Consider the following 25,061-nt stretch of genomic DNA (forward strand, 5'->3'; position numbering starts at 1 on the left):
TACAGGGCTGTTAATTAAAACAAATTCAGTGGCAGCTGTAGAGCTACAACAGAGCAGAACAATTGGTAAATCCATAAACGGTGCGGATGGCATGGCTTACACTGAGAATTTCAATTACAGCCATTTGCTTGAACTATGCTGCCATCCTGGATTGCCACTGACAGGGCTTTCTTCGGCTATGACAAGAGGTAGGAGTTTACGTGTATTTACTGGAAAGCGAATACTTCCATTAAGTTAGAACTCTACAGCAGCACTTAGCAAAAAACAAAGGCAGAATTTGTGGTGTTACTAATTTGATCTCTGCTTTTAGAGGCTTGAGGTTTCACAAGGCACGCACGAATCTTCTGTGGAGCCCTTGTCACCTATGGGAGGCTACAGAGGGAATCATTTGAAGAGACAGGTGACCTGGAGTTAGAGGAAATCAGTAGCCACAAGGGAAAAGAAAGAGTGTGGGAAGGGCTCGATAAACCATGTCTTCCTGCTTTCCTCTCCCTGTTTTGGGAACTTCCCACACTAGGTCACGCATGGCTGATACTCAAAAAAACACTTGTGGGAATAAGCCCTAAGGGTTTTAAGCACCAATTTCTAGTTTTATTATTTCTTGTTTCGTCAAACTAGAGTTTACTGAATGTGGTTGAGGAAATGCTGGTGTTCAGTCCTGAGCATCACGATGAATTCCTAAACTGGTCCAAGAAAATGCCAGCATCCGGGTTGGGCAAGAAGTGTCAGCGTAAACAGAATTCCCCACCTGGCTGTCCGCACACAATGAGCCACCAAGAACATACCATTCAAGCACATGTATTTTCTTACACAATGTGAAATGGGTAACTTCTAAAAATTCAGCACATGTGGGGTTTCTCCAGCGCTTAATTATAAGATAATTGTCTGAATCCAGCCTGTCTAAATGCAAAATGTGTAAGTGACCTACATACACTCCCACGTGGGCCTCTGCTGTGGTCAGCAGTGGCCTATTTTGACTTTGGCACCTTGGACTGGCTCTAATACCATGACAATCGCCCGAGTTTCCTGGAGCCTGTTGGACCTTGGGGGACTTCCAAGCCCTGACCATGGGAGCTTTACACACTCTTCCTCTGAGCTAGCTTCGATTCCCCTTTCTCCCTTCCTCCCTCAGGGAATGCATTTCCTTTTTGAAATTCAACATGCCACAAAGTGATCACAAATACCAAAAAAAAAAAAAAAAAAAGTGTAGAATCTTTGTACCAACCAAACTCATCGATTTCAGTTAATGACTCCTAAGAAACTCTGCTGGGTGAGGGGCTATGTGAACAAATGGTTGGATTTCTATGCTCAAAAGGCACAGAAAGGTATCATGTTGGTTTTGCCACCGGTATCTTAATGCTCCTTAACAGAGAGAGAGAGAGAGAGAGAGAGAGAGAGAGAGAGAGAGAGAGAGAGAGAGGAGTTTTAAAGAGGACCTTCTGCTCGCTCATTCTCTCCTTTTCTCTTCCCCCCTCTTTCCCTCTCTCCCTCTCTCTCCCTCTCCCTGCCTTCTCCCTTCCCCCTTTAAAAATAAAACTCTCCAGAGAAAGGAGAGGAAGATAGAGACTAAAATTCCTAACAGCCCTAATATCTTACCATCAGCACAAACAGTTGTAGCATGAATCTTAAAGAGTTTTTATTAATAAGAACAAACCTGAGGCCAGTTATTGGGGTGATTGCTGGAATATCAGAGACACAGAACAAGCCACAGCTATCTCGCCTCACCAGTTCCTCAGCTGGTCTTGTTTCCTCAGACTGGATGCCTCTGTGTCCTCATCCCAAAGGCTCTCAGCTGAACTGTGTTGCTCCAAAGCCTGAACGCTTAACCAACCAAATGCTTAACTAACTACTTGCTTTACTCCTTAGTTCCTGGTCCTCACGCCTTATATACCTTTTTCTTTCTGCCCCCACTCCTTGGGATTAAAGGTTGGGTTTCTGGAATTAAAGGCGTGGGTCACCATGCTTAGCTGTTTCTAAAGTGGCCTTGAACTCAGATCCACCTGGCTCTGCCTCCCAAGTGCTGGGATTAAAGGTGTGTACCACCACCGCCCAACTTCTGTTATGGCTTACTCTTCCTATTTTCTAGCCACCATTTTTGGCTTTGTTCTAGTGGCTGTCTGTTCTCTGACCCCAGATATGTTTATTTCGGGGAACACACAATATTTCAGGGAACACAATATCCACCACAAACAGTCTCTGAACAAAGTTACTTTAGTTACCAGAATTTTGCTCAGTTATGATCCCCCCCCACCAAAAAAAAAAAGAACAGTTTCATTATAATGGGAGTGTTTTTCTTGGTTTCTTTGCCCAGAAAAGTTTTTGAGAGATGTCCATGTTTGGCTTCAGAAAAGCACACTGGGCAGTCTCTAGGCTGTGTGGAACTTGGAATCAGGGCAATTTTTGATGGATGTTCTGGGCATAACTTCTGCTTGGCCAAATGCTCTCAAATTGAAACTCACCTGGCTTGTACACACGTCTAAGAATAAGCTCAGGAGGCTACAGTAGGGTGGATCCATAAATCACTCCAGGCTTGAGTAAGTTCTAATAATGAAATATACTCAGACCCCTATAAATACTATTTTATATGAATTAAGTGTGGCTGGTTTTAAAATGCTTCATTTCTAGGCCAAACAGAATCCTGCAATGGGAAGAATATAGCAATTTTCTATTATTTTCATTTTTAAAAGAAATCCCTCTTCGAAGATGGGTATGAAAGGAAGAACAAGTCCTTGGCCCAAACATATTGGGTAGTGTGGATATAGAGGTTCATAAATCTGTTTGAGTGTATCAATTTCTTGAATAATGTTTTTACAACAATAAAAAGCAATTCATGTGCTTTAGGCCATCATTGAGGGAGATCATAAGCCTACCAATAAAGCTACTGCCACAGGCACAGCCTTCCAAATGTTGGCTTTCTCCAAGCCTTTTCACTTTCCAGCGAGGGGAACGTTCCCGAAGTAATTGGGTCTGCTCTGAGCGTTAAGCATGGTTTAGCGTAGTAAATAACAGGCTGCTAGTTCTGCAAATGCCAGCTTCAATATGCACACTTGAAAATTTGTGTCACTTGCCGATGGCAGACGTGAGAGAAACACATGCCACAGACTCAGTGGCTTCAACTGTCACGTCTACACAGGCGAAGCTGAAATCTCTGCTAATTTCATCGTCAGGCTTTCAACGTTTGCTACCTCTTCCCTCCTGATTGTTCACGACACCCTCTTAACCTCAAAGATAGATAGATAGATAGATAGATAGATAGATAGATAGATAGATAGATAGATATAGACAGATACATAGATACAGAGAGAGAGAGACAGAGACAGAGAAATCCTTCACTGGTGGGCTATGGAGGCCCTTAGCCTGCAAACTTTCCCAAGTCTCCTCTTCCAGGACCGTTTTCTATTGATGGTCTTCTTTTTGCTTTTTTCTCTACTCTTCACTTAGGGACCACCAGAGCTTCCCCAACTCCTCCTCTCTGAATACATCATCCCTCTCTGGTCCTCTCACTTGGCTTGTTTTCAAACTATCCCACCCGCTTCCCACTAGACAGGAAGCTCAAATCAAGGGGCCTTTATAGAGTCCTGGAGCCTACAGGGTCTATTTAGAGCCTCGCCACTGGTCGGACTAAATCAGAGGCAGGAGTCGGGGCCTAATCCTATTGCTCGGGGTTTGGTTTGGAATGCGGTGTTCCAAAAATACTTTTGGAAACTGAAATTCAGGAGACAGCACACACAAGTCTGGATTTAGAGTCACTCACAGGAAATGTGAAGAAAGAGACGTGCTGGTACCGCTGGGCCCTCACTCTTACCACACACGTCCTGCTCCTGTGCTATCCCTCTGGGGGCTGGTGATGTGCCTTGATTGCCTCAGCTCTGTGCCCCCTGCCTGAGAGGCTGCTGTCCACTAGCCTGGGCTGCTTAAGGACTTGCAAACAGACCCCTAGACTGACTCATTGCTGACCTACTATGTAATAGAAAATGAGATAGCCTTGTAAATGGTGGTTCTTGTTTTCTACTTAACAAGCTATTTTTATATAAAATAGTCCTTTTATCCACAGCACAAGCAGACAATAAATTCCATGTTCACCTGCTCTATTTAACACAGCAAGCTATATGTAAACAATTTGGTGCGAAAAGAACATGACAGACGTCTACAGGTTCTGAGATTTTTGCCAGGTGTTTCTTATCTGCTCTAGGGGACCCAAGAGTGGCTAAAAAAGGACAGCAGTCTATCCTCCATCACTCACTAAAATATGTTGGAAGAGCTAACAATAATAAACTACATGTGTGTATGTGTACACACATATATGTATAAGTATATACACTATATCGCATTCAAATGTACGTAAAATATATGGAAAAATGATTTATGTATATTTGAATAAAATTTGATTTAAAAAAGTTCACAGTATTCAACATTTAGTAATGACAATGATTACTTTATCACTTATCTCTTCCAAGTCAAAGATTATTCTAAAACAAACTACAGACATCACAGAACAGCATTCAGGACCATTCTAATATGTATCCCCTAGTTAGGATATCGACCCACAATACCATTATCACCTAGCAAAATCAGTAACCGCTTCCATCCAGTGTTAACACTATCTGATTGTCTTCTGCTATATGTATAGTCTTATTTGATTCAAGATATCCATTACGACAAGTTGATAACCCTTTTGCTTTTTCAGAACAACAACAACAAAAATCTTTTTAAAAAAGATTTATTTATTATTTATACAGAGTTCGGTCTGCATAGACACCTTCAGGCCAGAAGAGGGCACCAGATCTCATTGCAGATGGTTGTGAGCCACCATGTGGTTGCTGGGAATTGAACCCAGGACCTCTGGAAGAACAGCCAGTGCTCTTAACCTCTGAGTCATCTCTCCAGCCGCCCCCCCCCAAAAAAATTTTTTTTTAAGTTGCTTTATTTTTGACTGTGGTCCTAATACCCACTGGAATTTGATAACTGTGTTCCTCTGTCTTATGTAAAATTGGCAGAGTCAGAACAGGGTAGCTGGCAACAGAGACAGTATGGTGGGAAGAAAAGAAGACTTACTAGCTGGAAGGTTGCCAGCAACCCTGATCTAGAGTCTAGGCAACTCGACTGACTCAGTTCTTTAGGTAAGAATTACTGTTTTGTAATGGTGGTGTTGTCCAAGAGGTTAGGCTCAGGAAACTAGTCAACTGGTTTGCTTTTGCATGATCATTGCCCAAGTACTTCTTCTTCTTTTTTTTAATAATAGGGGCTCCAAAATGGTAGGTGCCTCCTAACTAAGTTTCCTTCGTTCACTAGCAGGGATATAGATAAAAAGAAAGGCTCCAGAGCTGACGACCGTGTGAGAAAGGGGGAACAAATACTGCAGCAGTTGTCAAGGACTTTGTCAATCAAGTCTCAGTTAGCCAGAGTGTTCTGTTTTGTTTTCCTGTCATAGCAAGCTCCTGATGTCAACATTTTCTAGAGGCCTGATCTACTGTCAATATCCATCTTGGTGAGACTCAGACAAAGCCGCTTCAAGTTGTCCTGAAACATTCAATTTGAACATGTAGTGTCCTCGGCTTCCTTGGCTTCTGATTTGACAAGATGTCCTTAGGTTCATCTGTACATTTCCTGTCCCAAGTACAGTCAGTCACTTCTCTGGCTCCTTTTAGAGTGAAACACTATTCACAGATTGCATCTGAACACCCCCATCTCGTAAGTCCCAAGAAAACTGAAGCAATACTGGGAAACAGAGATACTAAAGAGCCCACATTTATTTATGTCACTCTCTGGGGGTGCATCCAAATCTTGAAAGGCAGACTGCCTGCACATAAATTGCCTTGCCTCCCAGGGCCAGGAAAGTTACAGGAGGTTCATTAGATAAGGCCAAAATGGGGGAGCCAGCTGACATTAAAAATTGGTAAGTCTGGTCAAAGCATACTGCTAATGTGTAAAAATCAACTAGTCTCCTGAATTGTGCCTATAATAAAAAGTAGGGCCACAATAATGCTAGGCACCTGGAGTGAGCAACTGACGGTATAGGAAGGAAGGTCACCCACCATCCCACCACCACCCCCAGTTTCTCTCCATAACTTCTTGCCAGCCCAATAGACAGCCAACTGGGAAAGCTCTGAGGTTCTTCTTCAAACCTAGATGCTCCCTTATTGATCTGCCCCTGTGCTCGTTCTTCTAAAGGGGGCCTGGCTGGTAGGCACACACCTGCAAACCACATCTGCCAACAGCTTTCGCTGAGGACTTCTCAAAAGAGGGACTTTATTTTCTCAAAGGAATACAATGAAACTTTTTACACAGGTCTGTAACGCTCCGCTGTCAGACTGAATATTTCCCATCGCTATTTTTTGCCAGCAGAAAAATGTTTCCAACTCTCAAGAGCATTTCACAAGCAGCGTTCTAGAGACCCTTCAGGAGCTGGTCCAGGAAGACTTAAGGCTCTCTGTAGAGCAGTGGTAACAGTTCATCCACAAGTAACTGGAGTTATAGGATTATGAAGCCAAGAAGAGGCCAGCCTTAAATATGGAAGCCAGAAGATGACATTTGAAACCTTTCCAAGCCATTCCTGAAATGATGGCCTTAGGGCTGTCCCTGTTGTCCCTTGGGCTGTCCTTGTTTTCCACATAAGACCACATTTCCTTAAGATAACTAAACCAGAAGAGCAAGCAAGCTAGAACATATCATGATGTGCAATTCTGATAAGTATGACACAGTCCACCTGAGTCGGCGTCTTTATACCTTAGGGAGGAGCAAAGAGGAGATGGCAGCAGCAGCTACTTCGGCTTGAAACGCTTTCCCAGGTTACCATAAAGAAACTTAAACTCTGGAAGTTCATCATAGTTGTTTTTGTTTTTTTGTTGTTTGGTTTTTTTTTTTTTTTTTGGTTTGTTTTTTTAACCTGAATCCAACAGGGATGCATCTATGTTTGCTCTATGACACTAATTAATTGGGTCAAGAACCAACCTAAAAATGCTTAGGAAAGACATTTCCAACCATAGAAACGTATGGCAGCAATGGCTGAAGGAAAAAGGGTATGTCTTATTGGTAAAGTGTACTCTGGCACCCTAGTGCCTTGTACCCATCTATTTTTCATACTGAGATTTTTCTTTGCAGGAGTCAGGGGATGGTAGGCCGAAGAAGAAGATAGTGGGGAATTGCTAGTTGTCTACTTCCAAAAATACAAGATCAGGAACATTTTTTTCCCCACTTCCTTCAAGGTTTCAGACACAATTTGCTTGGGGTTCAAACTCAACTTCTACAGCCCACTCACCAGGAGATGCAGAGCGGGTGGACCCTCTTGGTCAAGCTTGCTTTCTGCTCTACTCCTTCTGGGTGTGCCTTTCCAGTGTCCTTAGATGATTTAAGTAAGAAATTGAGTGGGGCGATGTATTTTGGTATGGGGGATAAAAAAGAATACAGTGGTTGATAGCGGTGGGATGGTAAAGGTGGTGTATATCCCCATCCCCTAACAACTCATGTACACCTTTCAGTGTGCAGACTTAGGCCATTCCATCTGTAATGCTTCAGATGGGGGATTTCCTAATCTAGGAACCAAGAGAGGACCCCAGTACTACAGTGCTATTCAGTGGCTTACATGTTTTAAAAACAGGGAAACAATTTCATTATATTAAAAAAAAAAAGGTGTAACCGATATTGTACTTTGGGTGATAAAATAATCATGAATTTACAAACACTTTAATAAAAAAAGAAATTGTTTTTAATATAACATAATCAAGGTACATTTTAAAAACTAGTTTTACTTTTAATTATTTGTGTGAGGAGGGTGTGCAGTGACATGTATGTGGAGATCAGAGGGCAATGTACAGGAATCAGTTTGTTCTTTCTGGCATGTGGTTCTGGGGTTGAACTCGGGTCATGAGACTTGGTGGCAAGTGCCTTTACTGTCCAAGCCTAAAATGTTTCTTTTATCTCCCATTGAGATATTGTTCAAAGTCAGACTGTGAGCATACTTTGCCAGTCCTTTGCAGAGACCCTGATGCTGTCTCTGGGTCCTCCACTCATTGACGAGAACTCAGAGCTCTTTAAACTGATGTTGCTTGAAGCAAACTATGATGGTCAGGAGTTGTAAGAACAAATGGATTTTAAAACATAGCTCTGAAAGCCAATCTGGAATAAAGATGTATTCTTTAAAAAAAAAAAAAAGTATATACTTGTTAAACAGCAAACTCCCTTTATCAATTAACTGTAAGAAAATAAAAGAAGATCTGCACCCAGAACTGATTATTTCTAGGAGCGAAATCATTGCAATAAGTAGCTAAGCTGGCAATTTTAATTGCAAACTGAATCTCCAATGGAAGCGGCACTGTGGGTAGCCTTTTAGCAGCTCAGCATACTTGCCCTCTAGCTTTTGTGTGCTCCGTTGAAAACTGCTTGCACCTGCTACCTTTGGACAACTGCCAGTGGGAAGCAAAGCCCACTTTTCTTCGTGGGCCTTAAGTGTTTACAGACACCATTTCCTCCCAGAAGGCTAACAGCCATTGACTCCTGGTCTCGATGTAAATGACTCCAGAATGCCCGTGAGCTCTGTAGCAGGACTTGGCTCTGATACCATCTCTTGCTTAGCTTCTTCCTTTTCTAAGACCCTCTTTTCCCATTCCCATGCTGGATTTGTGGCTTACTGAATTACCTTGCTGCTTCTGGGAAAACATACATGATCCATGCCACCACCAAACATTGAGTAACAGTTAATGGCATCCACCCAACAATGCCACTCACTGTTATGAAAATCAAGCAGTAATATCAGTAGTAGCTGATTCTGGATAATTGGGGTTGTTTACTTTTGTTGCTGAAACACTTTTGCTATTTATAACCCTGGCTGGACTCAAAATGCTCAGTCCTGTGCCTCAGCCTCCCTAGGGTTGGGAAAGATATACTTCAACTGACAACAAGACTAGGATTAACCAACTATGCAAAAGTTATGCTCACATGCCAATAGACTAAAGGACACCACTGAGCTACCACTATGCAACTGTTTCTGATGACAATTTCACAAAGCACATCGTTATGCAGTTTGCAAAGCTTCAGAAATGAAAGACCACACTTAGGACAGAATGCTTTCTTTTCTGCTTATAAAAACACACATGACAGGAGCTTGGATTCAACATCAGCTAAAGGTGAAAGCTGGATGGAAAGGAAGCAGAGAACGAGTTGCAGAGCACAGGAACAAAATGCAAGTCAGAAGACCGTGAAAAACTAATATAGTGGTCTCTACTGCAAAGAGAGAACTCAGACACAACACACAGCAAACTCCCTGCTGATACACCAAGGTGAATGCTACAGGCTGTTCACGTTCTTCCGTCAACAAAGAGAGGCGGCTCTATTCTGATAAGCAACTTGATCTATGTCTCTATATCTCCATATCCGACATTTAAAGAGAGAGATACTTATTTATTAATATTTTATGCCATGTGTTTAGAACAGTGCCTAGATTACAGGAGGAATTCAATACATGGTTATGAAACAAATTGTAATTCAATGGAAGTTAACTGTTCCTTTTCTAGTCTATGTGCCAGCAGCAATTAAAGCCTTCTCCCAATTCTATCTTGCATAAGAGCTATAGAATACATCCTTAAGTACTTGGGAATAATAGCCATCATTAACTGGATGCACACTGCTACAGTCTGAATGTCTCTTTCCTCCCAGAATTCACTTATTGAAATTCTAACCTACAATGTGATGTTATTGGAAGCTGGTTCTTGCCCGACACGGTGGTGCAAGCCTTTAGTCTCAGCACTCCTGAGGCAGACACATCTCTCTATATGAGTTCAAGGCCAGCTTCATCTACATAATGAATTCCAGGCCAACCAGGGATATATAGTGAGACTCTGTCTCAATAATAATAATAATAACAACAAAAATCATATCTTTGAGAGATGATTAGATCTTGGGGGTGGGGCTTCACAAATGGTATTAGAGCCATTATAAAGGGGACTCCAGAGACAGCTAATCTTGCTAACACGTGAAGAAACAACTAGAAGGTACCATGTACAAATAGAAAGCAAGCCCTTACCAGCCACTGTACATGCCAGTGTCTTAACCTTAGACTTCCCTGATTCTAGAACTGTGAGAAGAAAATTTCTGTTGTTTATAAGCTCGCCAGTCAAAGGCATTTTGTTACAGCAGATTAAACGACCATGAATATGACATCTACTAAATGCCAGACACTGTATTTTACATTGAAAATGCAATTTAATCCTCCACATAAGAAGCAGGCCATAGTTGTTTCTATGTTACAAATGGTGGAAACTGGGGACCAGAAAAAAAAAAGTTGAGTAACCTATCTAGATTGTACGGCTCATGCATGGTAGAGAGACCTAAGGCTGAGAGCCTGTACTCTTGGCTAATATGCCACCATGCTTGCTTTGGTGGAGTTTAAAGGCCAATGGAGGAAAAGGTGAAGGACACTGTGTCCCTCGACCCGGGAGTGAACAAGTGACCACAGCTTTCAACAGTGCCAAGTGTTTGTTACTCTAGGGCGGGGGCTTTCAGCCAGGGTGGGGGTGACTCTGTCCCCAGGGGATATTGGGAGACACTTCTGGTTGTCACATTACTTGGATAAGTGGCACTATGCCATGTAGTGGGTGGAGACCAGGGATACAGCACCTTACAGGTAGAAAGGTCTCAGGGTATGGGTTGGCTCCCATACCTCATGCCTCAGGGTATGAGTCCGCTCCACACCTCACCACTCAGGACTCCAAGAGAACCGATTTTCTGATGCACAGAAGAACAAACATTCCTCCTCTGCCCAGGCCACACCACAATGTCCCTGGCTTCCCTTCATTTAGAGTCACAGCCAGAGCCATGGCAGTACTGACACCAATTTATATCATGATTCTCTCTTTTTGTTTTTTTCTTTTTAAACCTGAAACATGACTATGTGGAAGAGGAAGGAATCCAGCCAATTACTTCAGTGCATCCTAGAAGGGAAGGCTTATGACCAGCAATTACAGCTTCAGCCTGACAGTTCACCTCAGCCAATGTGTCAGCTCCAGTTCGCCACAGCCTGTGGAGGAACTCTGAGGCTGGAAGCAGGGATACAGGCATTCTAATGAGCTGCTGCTTCCAGCAAGAAGCATGGGGAGGTGATAATACCAGGCTGAGTCAATGGGCAGTTATTCCCCTAAAGTCTCCCTAAAGCAGCAGCAGGAATCGGGATGGCATCACATCTTCTGTCCTTGGTCTGTCCTCTTTCCCACTGCCTGTCAGCTCTCTCCTCATGGCTGCTTGTTTTTGCTAAACCAAAGCTACTCTATCATTCACGTTTGGGAAATGAAACTGCGCACTCGGCAGAGAGAAGCACCAAAGCGTTCACACACACCCTGTGCTGTGTTTCACACCTCTGTACTTAGTCCCTGGCACTCTCTGAACCACTTCTCTCCAGGACCCGCCCAGCTAAGTAACTCTGAGCCCCACCCCAACTCTACTCCCTCCTTCATCTGAGGGGACCTGTCTGTCCAGCAGGAAAGCCAGACTACGCGGCAAATAAATTCTGAATTAGGGCTCAAGATGACTCTGTGTCAAACTGCCCTAAACATGAAGTGTGTGTGTGTGTGTGTGTGTGTGTGTGTGTGTGTGTGTGTGTGTGTGTGTGGTGGGGGAGAGGAGTTTCCATCTTCATGAGAACGGATGCCTTCTTTAGCAGACCAGTAAATGGGTAGGTGACATCCGAGCCCTGCAAAGCACAGAGATGCCTTTTCTGAGCCATGAGGCCCAGCTTTGACAGCGCTAACAGAGGATGTGGGCTTTAATCAGGCAGGAACCTGAAGGCCCTGTGATCCTATTTCAGTCAGTGGGGTGGTGGGCAAGGAAACCCACATTCGACCATGTGGAGAGGGATTGAGACTGCTGGGGTTCAATTTCACAGCCAAAGCCTCTTGGCTCCCCTAAAGTCAGGTAGCATTAAGAGTTTTTTGATATTAAGCACAGCCATCCGCTCCTCTATTCCACAAACACTACGGTACTGAGTGTGCTGGGCTCATTGCTGAGAACCAGGCCTTGGTGCGAGCACTTTTTATTAGCATATGATAATGGTACTAATGAGGTGCATCTGCTGTTTCAACATGCATATAAAATCGCTGATCAAATCAGGAACATTAAAATCTCCCCTCAGGGTTCTCAACCCAAGTGGTCTGGGACCCTTGGACATCTCTAAAGACATCCGTGTTTTTTAGAAACATATCAGGGTGGGGAGGAAAGTGCTGTGGCATCCCCACGAGAAGCCAGGGACACCGAGTGTCACAGGAAGCCCCCAAGGATGAGGAACTACATGGTACAGTCTGTCAACAGAACACAGAGGTTGGTAGGCCCTGCTTCAGAGGAGACTTTAATCAAACCATCATGCAATTCTTGAATTCATTTTTACCTATCTTTGGCACAGATGCTCTGAGAGCAAGTAGGCTGTACAGCCAAGGAAGCCAGGCGCACCCACACAGAGAGGGCCTGTAGCAGCCTGTGGAAAGCCCCACCCTCCCCAGTGGAGACTGGAAAATGAGCTGTGTGTAACTAACTAGTCCAAGGAGCAGGGGGAGAGGTCAGAAAGTCATTCATTAAGACGGTCTGGCGGGTAAAATGTCTCTGATGGCTTTGTTTCTTTTCTTCTCATGCTAATATCACCTCACAGTTGTGCAAAGCACAGGTGACCCTAGAGCAGGAAACCCTACACCAGAACCCAAACTAGAGAGCACCACACAAGCCTGTGTCTACCTTACTCCACTGCCCGTTCACAGCCATCAGTCACTGCACATTATAAGAGGCAGGCCCCAACTCCCACTCCTTCTCAGATTTCACACTAAAAGAATCCATATCCAAAAAGGTAAAACTAATAAACAGAAAAATGAATAAAAATGAAAACCTTTGGTTCTTCAGAAAAGATCCTGTAAAGTGGCTGGGGAGATGGCTCGGTTGGTGCGGCTCAAACATGAAGATCTGAGTCTTCCCTTGATCCCGGGCATCCACGTAAAAAGCTGGGTATGGCCGGGCAGTGGTGGCTCACACCTTTAATCCCAGCACTTGGGAGGCAGAGGCAGGCGGATCTCTGTGAGTTCGAGGCCAGCCTGGTCTACAGAGTGAGTTCCAGGACAGGTGCAAAGCAGCACAGAGAAACCCTGTCTCGAAAAAACAACAACAACAAAAGCTGGCTATGATGGCGTGGGCATGTAATTATACAGTCCTGGGGTGGGGGTGGGGTAAAGATTCAGACTTCTAGGGCTCTCTGGCCCTCCAATCAGCACAGCCCATGTAGTGAGTCCCAGGCTAGAAAAAGACCCTGCCTGTAGCTGCTGAAGAATAGCACCTAAGGTTGACCTCTAGTACGAGTGTACACACACACACACACACACACACACACACACACACACACACACATCTACATAAGAAAGAATGAAAAAACTATAGGAGAAAATGTAACTATTTTCCCCATGAAACTGGTACAGTATGAATGAGGGGCAGACTGCACATATCAACTTGCTGGTTGCATTGTTATGTGAAGCACCACCTTAGTATAGACCTGGTAAAGGTGTATGAGGTATTGTAGTTACTAAGAAACACAATGCGTCATGGGTTTGAAGGCTAGTTCTTTTCGTTTTTGTTTTTGTTTTTTGAAATAGAGCGAGGGTTTATTTTTTATTTTATATGGATGGATGTTCTGCCTGCATGCATATCTATGTTCCATTGGGGTGCCTGGTACCCTCAGAGGCCATGAAGACACTGGATCCTCTGAAACTTGGAGTTACAGATGGTTGCGAGCCACCATGCAGGTGCTGGGAATTGAATCAGGTTCTCTGGAAGAGCAGCCTGTACACTTCCCTGCTGATCCATCTCTCCAGCTTAGGCCAGTTCTTAAGGCCTCTGTCAGTGTTAGCTTCTGCCATCACTACTGTTTACCACCATGACCATCATGGACAGAGATGATGACCTCACTCTCTGAGGGTCTCCACTACAGACCACCTTAACTTCAAGTACAAAAGACTCAAACTGATTCTGGAAAACGAAAAGAATGCTGCCTTATTTATTTACTTGCCTTTCTCTGCCATTGCTGAGCCATCTCCTATGTTTCCTCAATGTAGGGGAGATTCAAAGGTCTAGGATATGACATTACAGGCAGGACCTTTGCATCTGGGCACAGATCGCTAGAGAAGATAACATACAGGCCTTTGTCTTCCAGCACGCTGTACTGCTCCATCAATAGACCCCGTGACAAGTTTAGAAATGACAGCGGAGCACCATGTCAGCTTGGGAAACGGGCATCATGTTTTTCCCAAGGCTCTCAAGCTTATGAATACGGAGTGTTTTCCTACCAGTCTGAAATTGAAACAGGGTGTGATTAGACTCAGGCGATTTTGGAAGGTTTTAGTGTGGTGCAAAGAGACAAATTCTGTCTCAGTGATCATGATTTAATGGCAGTCATCTGGATTTTTAAGCTGACTCTCAGAACCATTTTGTTTGTTTAGATGGATAGAATAACGTGGAAGAGGAAACGCTTGACAACTACCCAAAGAGACCACTTACAAACAATGCGGTACCACACTAAAAAGCCTATTAGGGTGACCCCAGAAGAACAGGCAATCTGGGAGAAAAGCAGTAAGTGTTTGTAAGTGGACCCCAACACACAGTTTTCCTGCATGATATTACCTTAGCAATTTTCATAGCTATACTAGGAAGGGGGAGGGGCCAGTTCTAACCACTAAACTTGCTATTTGCCAGATCTTTTTAACTGGCACCACCCACCACCTCCTCCCCATCCTAGAATCCAAACCAAAAGTTTGGGAACTATCTTTTCCTTTATCCTAGTAGAATCATCAACAAATTCATTTTCCCTCTTGAATACATCTCATCTTGAATATATCTCCTTGTTCCTAGTCTAAGCCACCAACTTCTCTGGAAGGCAGCACTGACTTCCTATACCCAAATCACTACCCACACTTCTCTGACTGCTGAGAAGGAGAGCTGACCATGCTCTTTGGCAAAAGATCTGCGCCAAACTCTCCCATGGTTTTCCAATAATCTTGTTAGCAACTGCAAGTCCATCCTGCAGCCTATACATCATTATCCGGCCAAGATCAAGCTTTCTTTCTCCAGATATACCAAACTTGCTGGCTTCTTTTCAGCATCAGGCTTCCATGTTAAAAGTTCTTCCCAAATGAAACATGTATCATCTTGTCTCCCCTTGGTTCCTTTATCTGCCCTGTCCATCACTGTACCCTAGCATCCAGGATGGCACATGGATACCCAGGTGTTCAACATACAAACAAGGCATTAAAGAAGTAGCCAGGCTTCTAAAGACCAACTTAATTCAATGGTGCACCATGGACCATTTCATACAGTCTAATATATTTGAAAAGTGCTTGGCACTCTTCACACGCTGGGCTGGATGATTCTTGGTTGTAAGGGGCTGTGTATTACAAACTGTTAAGCATCATTTTTACCCAAGAGATGCTTGTTGCATCCTCTGCCCAGTTGTGATGACTACATGCCTGGAGACATTAACAGACATCCCAGAAGACAGAGGGAAGATTGACCCTGGTTGGCACTCATTATTATAAAGGTTAGAAATAAATGGATACCATTCCCATTCTGGACACAAAATGCCTAATTAATCTATATTCATTGTTTGAAGCAGAATAATGATGGGTTTCAGTACAGTGTGGCTGAACAACCACTTAAAACATCATTTATTTCAGTAGGAGTATTCGTTATTAACCATCTCCTGCCCCGCCCCAGTCATGCTTATGGAACAACCATGGAGGCATGGATTAGTCTATCCTGAGGGCATCAACTTGCTTTCTGCATCAATATTCTAGGTGGATGTCTGAAATGAGATGACAGTAAACAATGGGAAAGGGTGGGGCAGGATGCAGAATGAGTTGTAGTTTCTTCTATCCCACTGGACTTTTAATTTGTGTTTGACACATTAAAAAAAAGAAGAAGAAGAAAGAAAGAAAAGGAGAAAATGGTTAACACTTTCGAATTGGGAGTTCTCAGTGAAAGTACCACCTCACAGCCAATCATTCTCCTCTCTATGGTGGAGCCAAAGCTAGGTGTGAAATGTGAAGGACCAAGTCTCTGCTGCCACAACTCTGCATCCAGCCCACTCTAACTAAGGCACCATTGAGCTAATAGCACCTCTTCTGGAATGCAAAGCGACTTCCTAGCTTTACCTGCTACCCTGAAACAATATTTTCAATTATTGGTTAAATTGCAAATGCCCCACAAGTCATTTAAATAAATCTTACACATATAAAATAGTTGATTGTGTTCTCTGAGCAACTCCCAGCTGTAAAAATAGAACCGTACTGAAGGATTTTTTTTTTCTGTAGCTAATTGAAAATACCGCACATATAATGCATGACTTAAAGCACCCAGGAGGAATTTCAATTTGCATTCCCTATTTTAAATGTACAATCAAATGCTGTCTTAAAGTGCTCTACACATTTAATTCAATATAGCTTGCCTGAAGCCCCAGCCACTCTTAAATTTTAGCACTGTGAACTAATGAATGGAGGTTTATAAGGCTCCAAGTGACTTTTAAAAACAATGGCTTGAAAGGGGCTCTTTTTCTGAAGAAAACAAACATTCCACAGATTTGACTGGTTCAAACCTGTAAGAAGTAACATAGAGAAGGAAGCTCAAAATGGCAGTGGGGTGCCAGGATGCCTGCCAGGAAGAAGGCATCAGCCATAAGAACGTGCTCACCTAGGAGGCACAGCTGAGTTCTCAAGAGTGCCCAGAACTATATGATTCAAGATCCAAGAGCCCCTTGGACATTCCAGATCAGGGTGCTGCTTGACAGTAATACCTATGGGGATGAAGACAGAGGCTGGGGATTTAAAATATGCTATTTGGGAGAAGAGAGTAAGGGCATGTGTGACCACCTTCCATTTCTGAGAGCTTTGCGGGTTTCGAAGTAGCCTGTTTACTTCCCAAGTTAACAAAGCTGTTATTGAGGTCCTCCACCAAGAACCTTCAGGATGGATGAATGGCAGACATCCTTAAAGGAAAAAGAAACAAGCCAGAAAGTGACTTGCAGTGAGAAGAGATTCAGGCCAACAAGGGGGGCAGCTACTTGCCTTTATAAATGGTTTGATTATTAGTGTCCCACCATGTAGTAATTAAGTACGAGACCATGAGTGCAGGAGAGGAAGGCATTGCTCCCCTTAACAGCCATTCGGGGCCAACAGTGGTAGCAACAAGTATCTAATAACTACCAGCACAGAACAAAAATCATTAGACTCGAAAGCCAGGAAACCAGGGGACATCAACTATACATCTGCCGAGGGCATGAAAGTTCCTGTCACACTTTGAACCCTCACCTTTGGCCTATAAATAAGAAATGAAATTAGGAAGAAAGAACTCACAACCTAGAAATTTCAGTAACTGTCCCTGGGGGTGAGGCTCTTACATATCTATAGTTGTGCATAAGAATGAAAGTGAGAGTTGTGTGCAACTTTTGATCAGCTAACTACCTGTGCCTACTGGCTAGGAAACCATTCACACGGAGCTACCTCAAGGTTTTACTTCTATGAATTGGGCCACTAACTTACACAGCTTTTTTTTTTTGTAAATGTAGCCTTGGCTATCCTGGAATTTGCTATGTATATCCAGATGATCTTACAGAACCACCCGCCTCTGTGCTGAGACTAAAGGCATGCACCACCACACCACGAAATTTGCACAACCTTACCAATCACTCAAGACTTGTTGTTTTGCTTCAGTTTGGTTGTGAATTTTTGAGCTAGGTCTTGCTAAGTAGTCTTGACATGTCTGCAGTTCAATAATAGGTCAGGCTGACCTTAAATTTATGGAGATCCTCCTGCTTCTGCCTCTGAACCATCACACCATGGGGCACACTATTCAGCCAAAGGACTCTGTTTATCTATCATCTGTCTGTGAGATTGGTCACTGTTAGTCTTCCTAACTCTAAATGACACTGAGCATCCTGACAAATTCTGAGCTTTTATCCTACATTTCACGCTGTGGACCCCAGGAGGAAATGTCATCTAAGCAGCCAATTTTTCTGACATGCAAGAAAAATGTAGTACCATTTGATCCCTCGCTGTATGCTTTTCCCTACCCGCCTGGCACCAGACTATATTTATTATCTTTTCTCCCCGGGGAAGCCTAAGGAACATAACCAAAAGCTGATCCTGTGGTATAGAAGCTGAGAGAGAGGGAGAAGAAAAGATCCATGTAAATAAATCAGATTCCTAAGGCATCCATGTTCCTGAACACATGTAGAAACTAAACATTCAGGGTTAAAGAAAAAGTTCTTGAAATTCATTGAAGACACCACATTTAAAATGGATTCCACCAGGAAACAGGGAGCCAGTGTTTTGCATTTGTTATTATGACTGCTATGGCTACTGTAACATAAGCTATGGTACCCTGTGATATTTAGTCTCCTTTTTGGGGGGAGTGGTTCTCATAACCAAGTCTCCTGCCCACCCACCCAGGGTTGGTATAGCCAAACTTCCTAAGCAGAACTTTCTCGTGAGTTATATAGTAAGGAAACTAGCTGTTAAGAAAGCATTACAAACATGAAAGTGAGTGGGAACAAATTCTACGAGCCATCTTCCAAAATCAACTAACACATAAATAAATATATATGTGTCCAAAGACAAGAATCTGGAAATACTTCTCAATAAAGAAAGGGGATGAGCAAAGGGGAGAGGTCCCTGTGGTCTGAGGATATAGCTCAGTGACAGAGTGCTTGCCCTGTGTGTGAAAGGCACTGACTGGGTTTGACCTGGTACTACAAGGGTTAAGGGAGAGACTTAGCCTCTTGATTCCAAGTCTTTCATTACAAAGAATGTGTGAACCCATAAATCGGAATAGAGGAAAGAAGAGAAGGGTAAGAAGCATGGGGGGAGGCTATGCTTGTGTTGGTTGGAATGAGAATGGTCCCCACAGACGCATATATTTGAATGTTTGGTTCCCTCAGTTGGTGGAACTGTTTGGGAAGGGTTTGTTGGAGGAGGTGTGTCACTGGGAGCAGGATGTGAGGTTTCAAAAGACTCGCCTTTCCCTCTCATCCCCAGTCTTTCTCTCTCTGCCTGCCACTTGTGAGCTATAAGCTCTCCATACTGGCACGCCTTAGCTCCCCATCATGGGCTCCTAACCCTCAGAAACTGTAAGCCCCAAGTAAACACTTTCTTCCTTAAGTTGACTCTGGTCATAGTGTTTTATCACAACAATAGAAAAAATAATTCAATATTTACAAGTCATCCCCACCATGAAACCAAAATAATTCTTCAACGCTTAGAAACCACCTGAAGTAATAGGAAGCATGGTTTCAAACTCAGTCTCCTCCCTCGGTTTGCCTCAAGTTCCCTTGCTAGAGTACACGCTAAAGGTGTCTAGGAGAGAGGCAACAAGAGGGACAGTTAGCTATTTCCTATAAGACGTCTACATTCACTCATCACAAACGTGGGTCGCAGACCAGCTGCCTCACCTTTGCCTGCTTTCATAGATCCCATACCTGCTCAGTGACTCCGTTTCCCTGCTCTACAGGAGTGCTAACCCCTTTCATCCACCCTCTACTTCAGAACTGTTATGGTGAGAAGTGCTGACATAAACCTGAGAGCTTTTCCTCATAGGATTGACCACTTTTCTCTGCCAGATCCAAGCTATGGCAGAAGAGCAAGGGTTTCTAAAACAAACAAACAAAGAAAGAACAAACCAAGAATTTAAAGTTCACTTTCTCCATCTATCTAACTTCTAGAATAGATGGTGCACCAGGGAATGGGAAGGGTGGGCAGACTGGCTGAGCTTCTCTTCATAGTTGTGTGTTCTAAAGAAAGGTCATATCTGAGCTGGGCGTGGTGGCGCACGCCTTTAATCCCAGCACTGGGAAGTAGAGGCAGGTGAATCTTTGTGAGTTCGAGGCCAGCCAGGTCTACAGAGCGAGATCCAGAACAGGTTCCAAAGCTACACAGAGAAACCCTGTCTTGATAAAAACTAAACCAAACCAAACAAAACAAAACAACCTCCCCCCAAAAACAAAAACAAAAAAATTAAGAAAGAAAGATGATATTCTGCAACAATGCAGAAAGTGAGTGGTTTCACTGGAGACTTACAAAGTTCCAATCAAGGACACAGCCTTGTTGATAGGTCACATCACACATGAGATGTGCAGACGATATATATCTAACCCGATTGTGTCACACAGCCAGAGAAAGAGAGATAAGGGAACATGTAAGGTATGTCTCCCTCAAGGCTGGCATTACCCATGCTTCTTCCAGAAAACGCCACTTTTAAGCTTGGCCTGACTTTCCACCCTAGCTAGCTATCCCAGATTCAGAGCTGAATTCCCAGTACACCCAACACCCCTCTCCACATTGTTCAAGAGAGGGTCGTACTATTCCATTAATGGACTCCTAACTCTCAAGGGAAATGACTATCGTGCCAACTCAGGTTCCAATCTTCTCAGTGGGAAGATCCTCACTACTGTCACCAGTTTGGGTTAACTAGACTAAACAAACTTTGACTAAGACATGAGATCACATGTACTGTGAGCTAGAAATAGCACGTTTCTTTCCACTCCCATCTTCCAGGAAGCATTTTATTTTGGCCTCTCCTCAGTCATCCTAAAGTACCTGCTATCATTTCTGTAGTTCCCAACTATGTTCCCAGGCACTGCATCTCCTGACCAAGTGACATGTCATCAACATTGACCCTGAAATGTTGGCTTGGTTGCTATGAGAAGCCTCTGAGGGAACATCAGTACAATTGCCCTCAGAGGCAAAAATATAATTATTTATGACCCCTAGGGCCGATGACTGACTGCACTGATGTTATAAAGCGACCTTTAGTAGTCTTTTCCTTTGACAGTAAACAGGGCCTCAGCTGTGCTGTCAACTTGACACAGGCTAGTGTCATCAGAGAGAAGGGGACTACAACTGAGAAAATGCCTCCATAATGTACAGCATTTTCTTAACTAGTGATTGATGGAGGAGAGCCCAGCCCATTGTGGGTGGGACCACCTCTGGGCAGGTGGTGCTGGGTGATATAAGAAAAGCATACTGAGCAAGTCATGGGGAGCAAGCCAGGAAGCAACACTCATCCATGGCCTCTGCATCATCCTGCCTCCAGGTTCCTCTCCAGTTTCAGTTCCTGCCCTGACTTCCCTCAGCGATGGACCATTACCTGTAAGTGTAAGCTGAAATAAACCCTGTCCTCCCAAGCTGTTTGGGCCATGGTATTTCATCATAGCCACAGTAACCAAGTAATCCAAGAAGGATATCAGCTATCTATCCATATCCTCATCATTCTAGCCCCAGAGCTGGATTGCATTTCTTGGCCTACGCTGAAGGTGTAGGTGAACTGAAGACTGAACACGTGGCTAAATATGGGAGATGACATACGCTGTCCCCAGGCCTGGCGCATCATGCAATCCTTCTGAGTGTGCACACAGTTCCACGGGTGCCTGCTCTTGTAACCATGCATACTGAATGGAAGTGCAAGCTTCCTATGAACAACGGGTCACACTTTCCAAAGGCATCCACTAAAGCTTTCATCTTTTGTGTGCAAACTAATTTCTCTTCTGCAAAGGAGTTCTCTACCTGTAGTCAGCCACAGAGAGCCAAATAAACAATTCTTGGCTGAAACAAATCAACAAAAAAACAAAGTTTATGGCAAATGGAATTTCGTCACCATACAAGTCAAAGAAAAAGACTATTACCCACAGGGCATCGAGACACCCACATTCATCAGCTACGTTCCCACCCTTCACCTGTGTATAGATTACCTCCCAGATATCCTTGTCACATTTAAGTCATTTCTCTGCATGACAGGTTCCACAAGAGGCCTCCCTGCCAGCTGCCTAAGAACTGGTCATCACTGTCCACATGTCACAGAGGAAATCCTGTCACTTGCCTGTATTTTTCAGTGGGAAGTCTGAGACCCTCATCTACAGAACCACAAGCTGCTGCAGACCACTTGGAGGACTTGGCAAGATCTTCCTAGCCCATGGCTCATCGGGACATCAGTGGCTTCTCTGCCTCTCAAGATCACAGACTTCTTGTTAAGATTCCTTTTATAAGAGATATAAGAGGGAGAGACTCCAGTGTAGTGTTCTCACACTAAGCTACACTGACCACCAGCCGGTCTAACCTGTCAAATACCTCATTAGTGTCATTAACGATGGCAGCTTATGACTGACCTGGTGAAGGACTAGGGGCAGGATGGAGGTCATAGGATCAAGTCTGCTCTGGTGAAGGACTACTGATCATGTCAGTGCAAGATGATAAAGAGCAAAACAACTCCATGGAAACCGGATTGTCACTTTTGAGCATGGGCATTTGTATGTGTCCGTGTGGTGTACATGGGTGTGCGTGTAGCTGTACAGTGTCAGGTGTCTTCCTCGGTTGCTTGCAATCTGATTTTTTTTTTTTTTTTTAAGCACAGAGTCTCTTATTGAACCTGGACCTTAATCATTTCCAGCTAGCCCCAAAGATCTGCCTATTTGCCTCCCCAATTCTGGGATGACAGACACACACTGCAGATTTTATGTGAACACTGGGGATCCAGACTCAGGTTATTGGACTCGTGCAGCCAACACTTTACTACTGAGCCATTTCCCCGCTCCTTCACTGTTGCTTTTGTACCCTCAAAAGAAGCTGTTCTCAACCTGTGGGTCACAGCCCCTTTGGGGATTGAATGACCCTTTCACAAGGGTCACATATCAGATATCCTACATACTGGATATTTACATTATGATTCAGAACAGTAGCAAATTTACAGTTACGAAGAAGCAACAAAAAATAATTTTGTGGTTGGGGGTCACCACACCATGAGGAACTGTGAAGGGTTGTAGCATGAGGAAGGTTGAGAACCACTGATCTAGAGCACTCTGGGGTTGCTGCCCTTCTGCCACTGTGCGATGCCACTGTGCTAGGTTGTCTTGAACATAGACATGCTCTCAACCTAAGTGGATGAGACTCTCCAAGGTGATACCTGTCTTGTCTCTATACCTGGGTGCCTCCAGGTGACTATTACTGAGTAGGCGCTCAAAACCCAGCTCTCAAATTGAATTTCACCCCAATGACAGGACAGTCATTCAATTTCTGGATGTTATGAGAGGGGCACACCCATCAAGAGCCAATTTATAGAATGTCTTCCACTCCTAAGACAGATTCCTCATCAGGATGATGGGAATGAATCCAGACATGAGTTGGCCATACATTTCTAGGGAATGGCTAGGACAGCCCACAAGTAAAGGGTCCAGTCAGGGGTAAGGGGAGGCAGGGCAGCCTGTTGAAAAACTGTACCCAGACTTGGCATGGTGAGAGCAACAGGTGATAGTAATCAGGAAGGGGGAGCTCTGTCACAGCTCTGACCGCGACATGGATATAAGTCCCTGCGTTTTCCAGCTCCTTCGGTGTGAAATGGGACAGACACGATCCCTCTCTAAGAAAGAGGAAAGACCCTCACCATGTGTACTTCCCACCCGTGGAAATGGAGCACAGACAGGTGAACAGTTGACATTGGCTACACACACAGCAAATGCAGATAGAGTTGGGATTTAAACCCAAGTCCTTCTGACTCCCAAGGAGATTCCCTGCCCATCAAGGTCATGACCTTTTTATCCCCGCCATCTTGCCTTGTTGCTCCGGCACTGAGAACAGTGATTCAGAACAAAAAGTTTCCTCCATGGGGACACATGGTTGCAGACTCTTTCCCATCCATGAGCGTCTGAGTGAGTTGCTCCGCACACCTGCAGTCTCATGATTTCTCACTATAAACTCTGACCCACTCCCCTTACTGTAAGTGTTGTTAAGACTCATCAAAATCGAGTATAAAGTGTGCCTAACAGCAATTGACATACGGATTATCTGTAATTTTTCAATTCCTTCTTCACCTTGGAGGCACAGTAAAAGGAACGCAGAAGGCCAAGACAGGATGTGGGTCCTCACAGGTCAGATAAGACACATAGAACCAGACAAGAAGGGAGGGGCAGGAAAACATAACCTAACCATCATACACGAAAAATGTGGACTTACTTTGCACAAAGAAATTTTAGTCAAATAAGTGACGCACACCTGTAGGAACAACCGTGTTTTCAGCCCTTTGACTATGCTGAATTAATTAACATTTATATGATCAGCACTTTGAAATTCATAGTTTACCACCGTGTTGCACAAGAATAGGTTTATTATGCCCATCTGAGCATCTTTGGCCAATCTTCTAAATGGCTATCTTAACTCACATGTCATATTAAGAAACTAACCTAGATTTGGCAGAAAGTGATGTCAATCTCTTAGTGAGTTAATTTCAGAAAGAAAATCCACATCTTTAGAAAGGAAGTCCTTTTATAATTAAGTTATCTACCACACCAAATCTCCATTTGTCAGCACCAGCTCAGGGGCAGGCACATACTCAGAGCATTGTATGAAGTCTCAAATGGCTAAGTTCCAGGAAAATCCTAAGACAACTCTGTCAACTACAGCAGAAAATACATGTCTGACCTGGGAATACTTGCAAGTTAAACATTCTTAGAATTCTTGTATAATTAGGGAATCCAATCATACTTAAATGAACGAGTGTTCCAAATACATTCAGCATAATTTTAAAGCAGTCATTTCTGTGTTGGGGACATGGTCCTGGGTAAAGTGTTTGCCACAGAAGTGTGAGGACCAGAGTTCAGATGCCCAGGACTCTCTTCAAAGTCTTGGGAGAGGTAGTCAGTCCATGTGCAATCTCAGCATTCACTCAGGATGCACACTGGGGCAAACAGGCTAGGAAGAAGAGCCACTGTCAGGTTCAGCGAGAGACCTCACCTTAACAAAGTAGGGAGAAATAGAGGAAGACACTTCTGTTGACTTGAGGCTGATCACAGGGAGTGTTGCCTATTTAGTGTCACAGGATGGCAGACTGACTATAAGGGTATCAATACACAGAGCATCTCACCAGGTCTGAGACACACAGAATAGGAATCTTGGGGAAGCTAAACACTCACCTATATCACTATGGCAAATACAATCCAGAACTATGATCATGGCCACCTCTTGTCCATTCCTACCACTATGTACAATCTGTACCTAAGATATACTCTCCACTCT

The 25,061-nt window shown here is 43.8% G+C and overlaps 2 protein-coding genes across 2 annotated transcripts in view; one reads left to right on the plus strand and one right to left on the minus strand.

Moving 5' to 3' along the window:
• Nucleotides 1-25,061, minus strand: part of Serpine2 (serpin family E member 2) — a 64,600-nt gene that overhangs the window by 30,002 nt on the left and 9,537 nt on the right. The window lies entirely within an intron of this gene.
• The window catches only part of LOC118573045 (atherin-like), a 58,279-nt gene continuing 56,563 nt past the window's right edge, over nt 23,346-25,061 (plus strand). Inside the window, exon 1 of the mRNA XM_036173018.1 lies at nt 23,346-23,472. Coding sequence (XP_036028911.1) covers nt 23,346-23,472 — 127 coding nt within the window. The remainder of the gene's footprint in view (nt 23,473-25,061) is intronic.

This window comes from Onychomys torridus, chromosome 23, assembly GCF_903995425.1.
Source record: "Onychomys torridus chromosome 23, mOncTor1.1, whole genome shotgun sequence".
NCBI lineage: Eukaryota > Metazoa > Chordata > Mammalia > Rodentia > Cricetidae > Onychomys > Onychomys torridus.